This window comes from Otolemur garnettii, unplaced genomic scaffold, assembly GCF_000181295.1.
Source record: "Otolemur garnettii isolate 467f Iridium unplaced genomic scaffold, OtoGar3 scaffold00167, whole genome shotgun sequence".
NCBI classification, from domain to species: domain Eukaryota; kingdom Metazoa; phylum Chordata; class Mammalia; order Primates; family Galagidae; genus Otolemur; species Otolemur garnettii.
The window spans coordinates 312116-321926 of record NW_003852562.1 but is presented as its reverse complement, the minus strand read 5'-3'; the positions used below and the strand labels follow the sequence as shown (position 1 = coordinate 321926).

Genomic DNA, 9811 nt, shown 5'->3' with positions numbered 1-9811 from the left:
AAAAAAAAAAAAAAAAAAAAGCCACAGAAAATAAGTGTTTTCTTGAACTCAAAGTGCCTGATGACGGGGACAGCAGTGAACCTGAAGGCTGGGAGCAGGTAACCTTTTACCAAAGCTTCAGTGCCCCTGAACAAAGAAAGGACTGGAAATCATCAGAAAGGGTTTGCTCACAGACAGCCTGCTCCTCAGCGACCACCGGCAACTCGGTCAACTGCAGTTCCCTGCAGAATCTTTTCTAGATGGTACAGCTTTCCCAGTGTGTTGATTTCCTTAGCTCAGCCTAAAAACTTCAAGAAGTACTGTACAATGAACTCTTCAGTCAGGGTTTAATGCAAACCCGGAGGAGAGCGAGCAAGGAATAGTGATAGAAAAAAATGAGAACAGCATGTGGTCCATGCCCTCCAGCGTCCATCTCCTCCTCCGGTAACTATTAAACAGCAAAATCTCAGTGTCAACAGTCTCTCTCCCAGGGCTACATCTGCAGGCTGCCAGAAGGCAGCTGAACCGTCCTCCTGTTTGCGTATCTTCCTCTACCCATTTACGCACAGCAGGGACACTATTCACTTTTCATACAACCCTCCTTCAATACTCTGAAAGAAATTTTACCTTTAAACACTTTATTGGGCACTGGATAAGGGGCAGTGGGTGGGTCAGGTGATCTTAGGGTGATGTTCCTTTTTTTTTTTTTTTTTGCAGTTTTGAACCCACCACCTCCAGTATATACTCCTTTGAGCCACAGGCACCACCTGGGTGATATTCTTTTGACAACAAATGGGCCCCCAAACCATAACAGGCAGAGTCAGGGGTGGCACCACGGAAGCCACCATGGCCAGGTATCCTTCCACAGGAGGGCTTGGAAGAAAGTGGTGTATTCTCAGAGGCTTATCAAGCCCCCATCTGTGCTAGGGATGTCAAAATATTCTATCCTAACAAACTACTTAGGGGGCAGATTTCTCTTCTGAACCGAAACAATTCTAAAGACTCCTGGGGTCCATGAAGAAGCATCTTTGTTCCCACTGGGAACCCCAGCAAAATGTCTGTGTGCTCTTTCCACTTTACTGTCCAATTCCTCTGCAGCTTTTCACCACTCCTGCTATGAAGAGAACATGCCAACAGGAGGCGAGGCCCCAACCCAAACTGAATGACAGGAAACCAGCTGAGTACAAAAGACAGCAGAATGACTGCAGGAAAAAAAGTGCAGAGCAGAAACTTTCAGATAATGTTGCTGCACAAATCCCTCCCTGACGGTTGTTTCTCAGTAATTTACCTCTGTTGGAGCTTTGACATAACCTTTTGTGGTAGCTTGGCTACTAGCACAAGCTCTGGAGCGAGACTGGTTCAAATCTCAACTCTGCCATTTATAGTTGTGTGATTTCAGGCGTGTTTTTTTGTTTGTTTGTTTGTTTGTTTTGAGACAGAATCTCACTATGTTGCCCTTGGTAGAGTGCCATGGTGTCATAGTTCACAGCAACCTCAAATTCTTGGGCTCAAGTGATTCTCTTGCCCCAGCCTCCCAAGTAGCTGGGACTATAGGCACCCGCCACAATGCCTGGCTATTTTTTGTTGTTGTTGTTGTCATTGTTGTTTAGCAGACCCAGGCCAGGTTCCAACCCACCAGCCTCAGTGTATGTGGCCAGTGCCCTAACCACTGAGCTCTGGGTGTGGAGCCTTGGGGGTGTTTTTAACAAGCTCTGTGCCTTGGTATCCCAATCTGTTAAGTGGGGACAATAATTAAGCTACTACAAGGATCAAACATGCTAATATATGCAAAGCACTTAGAACAATGCTAAATGGGGCTTAGTGCAGTGCTAGGATCACCCCTGTAATGCTAGCACACTGGGAGGCCAAGGCAGGTGGATTGCTTGAGCTCAGGAGTTTCAGATCAGCCTGAGCAAGAGTGAGACCCTGTTTCTACTAAAAACAGAAAAACTCTGGGTGTGGTGAGAAGCACCTGTTGTGCCAGCTACTTGGGAGGCTGAGGCAGAAGGATCCCTAGAGCCCAAGAGTTTGAGGTTGCTATAAGCTAGTCTTATGCCAAGGCATTCAGCCTCAGGGCAACAAAATAAGACTCTGTCTCAAAAAAAAAAAAAAAAAAAGTTCAAAATTGTTTTCACATCTATTATCATAGTTGTTCCACAAGCAAATTATAAAACAGGCGTGATCTTTTTATCCATGTTTCACTCATGAGTATAGTGAGGCTAAGTGTTTGTTAAAAACAACTAATCCATGGCTGAGCCAAGATTGATATTAAATTTGGGATTTTTATTAAACCTAGGACTTTTCCCCCCTTGCATTAAATTATCGACAGGTAAACCACAGCAAATTAGCTATTATAAAATATCGACACTAGATAAATTCAGAAAGGAAGAAACCAATTGAAAACATCATACCTATTCTAGAAATTCATTCTTAGAATAAACAAAATTAAATGACCTCTTATATTAGCTAAAGTAGCTAAAGCTGATGTTTCCATTCCTTGTGTAGCAATCTGCAACTCTCAAAGTTATGCTGTAAGGAAGGAGAAGTATTTATCAATATGTATTCTTTATTCTCAACTCTACTCTTTATGCAAATAGGTAAACTCCCATCTTGAGAAAACTCAACAAGGTGATTGAGTTAGTCATTAGAAATGGAACCAGTAAAGGGTTTAAATGTTTCCATGAGAAGCTTGCCTTCTTGTTGCTACTGTAATTGAAATGCCAGCAGTGACCTTTCCAGTCACTGAAAAGTTGGTAACATTCAGGCTGTAGAATCTAGAGAACAGAGAATCTCATCACTTGGAATGCTTACACACATGACATTTAGGGCCCAAGGTAGGAGACATGCAGAAGATTGGTAAATATAAATAAACAACTAGTACGTATTCCTTCTTCCCTGAAGAATTTTATAATTTAGAATATTTGAATAGATCCATAGGGGAGATATTTTTTTCATGAATAACACTCTTCATAGTATTCATTAGCATCTATTTTTAATTCATGAAGTTTAAATGTATTATCCTTCAAAAACTTGTATGAGTCTTCTATTTAATAAGATCAATCTTTTTTTTTTTTTTTTGAGACAGAGCCTCAAGCTGTCCCCCTGGGTAGAGTGCTATGGCATCACAGCTCACAGCAACCTCCAACTCCTGGGCTCAAGCGAGTCTCCTGCCTCCGCCTCCCAAGTAGCTGGGACCACAGGCGCCCGCCACAACGCCCAGCTATTTTTTTGGTTGCAGCCGTCATTGTTGTTTTGGCGGGTCCAGGCTGGGGATTCGAACCCGCCACCTTAGGTATACATGGCTGGCGCCTTAGCCCGTTGAGCTATAGACGCCGAGCCAAGATCAATCTTTTAATTTATGAATCTAGTTTGATTTTCATGTGTATGATAACAAATCATTCAAAACTTTTTTAAAAAAGCATTCTGATAAAGCCACATTAAAAACTAAATTTGAAGCAAAGATAGTATGCAAAAAAACTATAGTCTTAAACACAAAGACACAGGCAAGCTCTGTGTGTATAGCAAATCACACTATACATAAAATCAGCTCACCATGAGCTTCTGTCGAGCCTTAATGAAAGTCCACACAAGATACCGAAGAGTAAAATGCTTCCTTTGGGCTCATTTGACCAACTGACATTGAAACATCCACCCCTCCAAGTCAACTGATGTCTATTTTATAGCTAAAGAAAATTCCCTTTCATTTTAATACTGAAAATTATATTTTAAATACAAGATCCATAATGTTCTAGAAATATGTCTCTCAAATCCATCCAGATGATTCATTCCTTAGATATATATTTTAAAATCTATAAAGTTTAAGTAAATCTCACTAGTGAACACTACCAGGACATAAAATCATAAATGATTATTTAGGTCAAAATATGAGTTAGATTTTTGTCTAATTGTCACGGTTTATCCCTCAGTCACATGCTTATTAATGCTTTAAGACCTATGATGAAGCTGAAAACAAATAACTAAAAAGAACCATTATGTGTAGTAAAATGATAACTGCAAAAAGTAGAAATTCCTGAGTAACCATTTCATCTGCAAAGATAGGCTTTTAAAATTCTTTATTCCTATGGATAATCCTATCTGGTAGGAGGCCAATAAATACATATTTGTTGACTAAATGACCCAGCACCCTGAACAACCTGAGCAAATGATGTATAACATTCCTATCACCATGTGTCACAGGTACCCCCACCTCTCCGCCTCTTGCCTTAAAGGTAAAGCCACATCCCAACACCTCTCTTACCTGTTTCCCGTCCAGGGTGTACAGGCGTTTCACCACTCCCGAGTCCAGCTTGATGGCATCAGTGATGTCAGTGAGGACCTGCTCAAAGGAATGAGCAGTTTTCTTGTTCAGCAGAATCCTGACAGCTTTCCGTGGCTTCACCCCACTTCTGATGATGGTGACCAGCTTGGGCCGAATGAAATCCTTATTCTCTCGCACCTCTGAGGGGCTCCCTTTGGCCGTGGCCAGGGAAGACACCGCCCGGGAAGCCGAGGTGGTCTTGACATTCACCGACCAGTTGGGGTTCACGTTCTTGGTATACTCCAGTTTTTTAAAGGGCTCTATGGAACCGCACACATAACTCTCTCCTAAGGAAGAGAGGAAACATTCAAATTCACTCTCAGATAAACTCATTTCTCCTTTCATGCTTAGTTTTCAATTTTTTCTTTTCTACTTAGGCATGAGAGCTAGCTCTGACTTTTAAAACCATGTCACTGTGATTAATAATTAATGAAAAAGCAAGATTTCCAACTTTTATCTGGCTTTGTCAGCAACAGAGTGTACCTGGAGGTAAAACATCATCTTCTTCCATTTCTTCATCTTCAGGTTGGTGAAAGAAATATGGATATGCTCAAATAGAAAGGTATGAAACTAACTGAAAAGAGAAAGTATTCTTTAGGGTTTATGGATATTTAAGTTCACAGAAAACATCACAATTGGGAGTACCCACATTTGCTACCTGAGATCATTCAGAAACTAAAGATGAATCAGACCACATCTTAAGGTTTGGCATCTATAGCTCAAGTGGCTAAGGTGCCAGCCACATACACTAGAGCTGGCGGGTTCAAATCCAGCCCAGGCCCGCCAAACAACGACAACAACACCAAAAAAATAGCCAGGCATTGTGGCGGGCGCCTGTAGTCCCAGCCACTTGGGAGGTTGAGGCAAGAGAATCTCTTGAGCCCAGGAGTTGGAGGTTGCTGTGAGCTGTGATGCTACAGCACTCTACCCAGAATGACAGTTTATGGCTCTGTCTCAAAAAAAAAAAAAAAAGAAAAGAAAAAAGAACACATCTTAAAAGAGTTAAATAATTTACAAATTTTATGCAATAAAAGTCAAATAAAATTCCAAAATAACCTTCCTTTCTTCCCTCCTATAAAGGGTTGACTATAGTGAGAAAGTCTATTCACATTTGCTCACAGGTCAAAGGTTCAGCATACAAATTGTAGTTTCATAAACTGACTCTAAGATAAATATAATTAAAGTTTTATTAAAAATGACTCCTTAACAGAGCATCTTTTAATGAAAATATTCAGATTATTAAGTGGACATGTATCACATGCAAAAGAAACCAACCATGTGCCAAGCGACGACAAATTGTAAAATGACTGATTCTAATAACATATTTCATAAGGTTAGGTCAAAGCATTTTGAAATGAAATATTTTATAATGACTTTTTTTCTGTATTAATAAGTCTTTATAAGCAAGAACAGATAAAAATGCTTAGAAAGCCTTTCTTTTCTTTTTTTTTTTTAGAAAGCCTTTCTAATTGCAGGTAAAGAGACCTAAGTCAAATCCAACACAGCACATTTACTTTTATCTAAACTTTTGTTTTATTTTTAAACTAACAGTATAAATATCCAAGGCCACCGGGGTTTCAAAAATAAAAAAGTAACAGTTATACAGGTTATGGAACATTTATTTCCAAATGTTTTAAGAAAACACTTTTATGTACATACATATCCAGCATGCCTCACCAGAAAGTGCACAAACAGTGCACGTTTAACCAAGCTGCTTGCTCTTCACCTGGCAGACCATAACTTGTCCCGACTATGCTTCTCTTTTGATTTAAATAGATATCAAAACTATATACGTGGGTGCTGCAACAGTGGTGTTTTTGAAGGCTTTATGGAGGGACAGCATGAATGTGATTGTATGAAGAAAGAATTGGAAATTCTCAAGACCTGACCTCTCTAAACACATGACCAGGGACAAGTACCAAACTTGGTACTTAGATTTCTGGGTGGTGGTTTATTCATCTGTAAAATGAAAATTCATTGGGTTTTTATGAAGCTCAAATTAGATAGTTGAGATCAAAGTGACCTCATTGCAAGTGAAAATGACCTGAGGCCACATTACCCTGATGAGGCAGTGAGCCTGAAGGGAAAATTTAAAACCAAAATTACTGGAAATCAGTAAGCAGAGCTCAAGTTATAAGCTGTTAATTGTGCCTAGTTACCACTAGACACCACACTGGGTCCATCTCAATGTGAGAATGTCCCGAACACTCCTCAACAAAGCAAATGGCAAAGCCAGCTTTTATCAGAATTCTGTGCTAAATGAAGATACGCTATTGTCTGATTATTTGTAAGTTTATATACCAACCTAACAACTAAAATCAAAACGAAAATATAGAGTGGCTCAAAATTCAACAAAGAAAACTTCTCTAATAAAAATAGTGAATTATGGGCTGGGCATGGTGGTTCACTCCTATAATCCTAGCACTCTGGGAGGCCAAGGTGGGTGGATGGCCTGAGCTTAGGAATTCAAGACCAGCCTAAGCTAAAGCGAGATGTAGTCTCTAAAAAAAGTGGGCATTGTGGTGGGCACTTGTAGTCCCAGCTACTTGGGAGGCTAAGACAAGTAAATCACTTAAACCCAAGAGTTTGAGGTTGCTGTGAGCTAACATGCCACCTACTGAGGTTGACAAAGTGACTCAGTCTCAAAAAAAAAGTGAATTAGAAGAGGAAAAGAGTTTTAAAGAACATAATGATATGAAATGGGTTTGTTAAAAGGGAAAAGAAACACTTTTTTTTTTTTTTAACATCTTAGATAAAGGACATGGAAAATTTTTAAAAGGATGAACAAGTCCTGTGATGACAACGTTGAGAAGATAATGGTTTGGCCTAAGCAAGGACAACAAGAAGCGTGTGTTCATTTTGTATGGTAACCATGAGGCCTTGCCCTGATTGACAGATTTAAAAACTGGAATGAGTATCTCAGAGAAGGATGTGAGACTCCATTAAAAGATAATATTGTACTAAGAGGAAAGTAACAACTAAAGAAAGAAGGAGTTGCCACCAAGTCCAAGATGTCACACACCACACTCACATGGTGTTACTACATATTCAGGAATTCAGGAAAAGCCCAGATGGGTTTTCTTATGCTGGTGTGTTTCCATTTGATTGTGCAAACAATTTTACATCAAGTCTATGTGCCCTTTAGACTACTATTTAACTATTTTTACTGTAATTATAATTCTGAACTTCTCTCTATCACTAGAGATGAGGTTCCTACCATAACTTACAGTTAATTATGTTTTCTTTTCTTTTTTTTTTTTTTTTTAGGGACAAAGTCTCACTTTGTTGCCCTCAGTAGAGTGCTGTGACATCACAGCTCAGAGCAACTTCCAGCTCTTGGGCTTAGGTGATTCTCTTGCCTCAGCCTTCCAAGTAGCTGTGACTACAGGCGCCCACCTATATTTTCTGATTTTGTAAAAACATAGCTTTCAATTAATGTGCTAATATCAACAATAATTATAAATTAAATGTGATTGCTCTGAATGGTAAGAATACATAGTCTTAATTTGGTCAAATAGCACTGGGTAAACAGTGTCTAATCTCTTCCTTAGTCAGACGAAGAGTTAAGTGATAAATTATAATCTTGTTTAGAAAATCATTTATAAGTTGCATTTAATGGAATGAAGTATGTGTGTGTATTAAGGGCCATTTAAAAATAAAGAGATAAAGTAAGACTTATAATTATTGTTATATACTGCCCCCAAAGTCTTTTTGGTGTAACTTAAGTAGCAGTAACACCAAAGAGAATTTACCTAAAAAAAAAAAGTATATTTGACTGAGACAGTCCAGAGTTTGCTTTTAAAGTCTGGCATTACCTACTATCGGTGAACTTAAACAAGGATGGAATGGTTGCAAAGATCTCAGAGGTAGTACTGGAAATTACAAAATGAGTTACTGGTTGGTAATCATACAACAAAACCAGTTTTGTTTCAGTTTGTTCAATTTAACAAATTCTATGATAAAAAAAAATTCTAACCCTCCACTTGAAATTTAATAATCTGGGTGTCCAAGACACCCAAACAAACAGCAAGAACTGTGAAGCAGCATCTTCTTGAATTGTTGTGACATTTGCAAAGGCCAAAAACTAATATTTGCTCGTAAGAAAAGAGAGATATAAAGAAAATGACAATTATATAAAAAGATAAAAGGTAGGGATCAAAAGCATGAAATTATGTTTGGATCCAACCAGTACCAAAATGTCAGAATATGGTAATCTCTTTCCTAAGAGATTTAAGTATTTTCATGAAGTTGGAGGGTGAAATAATTTCTATATAATCATATTAGATTATTTTTAAGATACTGAAGAGTTCTCGGTATTTTGTTTTTAAGAAAATCACCTATATACTTTTAAATTATAAGATTTCCCATTATTCTTCAAAGTTCAAGAATAAACTTTTTCTTAATAAGGTTTAGTATAACCTGCAAAGGTAATTCTACTTGGCCATTAGCTCTCATTATGAAATTAAAATATTTCCACTTAAAATTCCCTAGGTACTATAAAAATTTCTGGTACTGTGCTATTAGTTTCTTGGTTGAGTAGGCCTGGTGTGTCAGCAATAAAAGTGTACTTCCATGAGAATCCATATGGGGGGGGTCCCTAGAAATTTGCACCAATCTCCTTCTTGCTGGAGTTTTTCCATTGACCAAGAGTTGTGACTTCAAATTCTAATATCACTGGACTCAAGGCTGAAAATGACCTCATCTCTATCCTTCACATTACTAAAGCTAGTTGCTACTTTCTCTAGTATTTCTTTACGATCAAATATGACATATTCAAAGTATCTTCAGTGAAGGATATCTGCCATATATTTCATTTTTTCCTTAGTATAAGCTCTCTTATAGAAAACTCTGGCAATAAAATTTCACTATTATGAATTATGGCAAAACCTGGGAAACACTCAAATATATATTGAAACCTCTAAAACGGAACTTAGTTAAATTACATGAAAGATTATTTATAGAAGGAAATATCATAAAGTGCCTTCTGGATATTATATTTTATGAGTCAACTCAGCTATGTGCAGTGACATTTCATAATCTACCTGAAGTCTCTGGTTTAAGACAATTTTGATAGTGCTATTAAAGGCAAGAAAAAAGATGTCCCAAAGGTGCTTCTGGGTCATTCTTCCATGGAAGTCTTTCATGATACAGTAACACATAAAAATAAGCTTGCAGGGAATGTAAATTTGAATGTTATGTCAGATCTGTGGAAAATTTCAACTGCGCAAATCCAAAGAAATACAAAAACATGAAGGAAAAAAATTGAGAGGCCCCATGTTTTTCAAATTGAAAAGTAGAAAAACTAAAATTAAAACATGGAGGCACAGACTGAAGACCTACAATAGGACAATGGGTTAATATAATGTGGAATGCTTATATAATCTACAAAAATACAAGGTATTAAAATATAAGACAAAGTAGCTCAGCACCTGTAGCTCAGCAGCCAGAGCTCCAGCCACATACACTGGAGCTGGCGGGTTCAAACCCAGCCTAGGCCTGACAAACAACAATGAC

General features: G+C 38.2%; 1 protein-coding gene across 4 annotated transcripts in view; it reads right to left on the bottom strand.

Moving 5' to 3' along the window:
- The window catches only part of DCLK1 (doublecortin like kinase 1), a 352892-nt gene that overhangs the window by 331285 nt on the left and 11796 nt on the right, over nt 1-9811 (bottom strand). For all 4 annotated transcript variants that reach the window (XM_023519275.1, XM_023519276.1, XM_012811600.2 and 1 more), the window contains exon 2: nt 4238-4584. In XM_023519275.1, coding sequence (XP_023375043.1) covers nt 4238-4584 — 347 coding nt within the window. The remainder of the gene's footprint in view (nt 1-4237; nt 4585-9811) is intronic.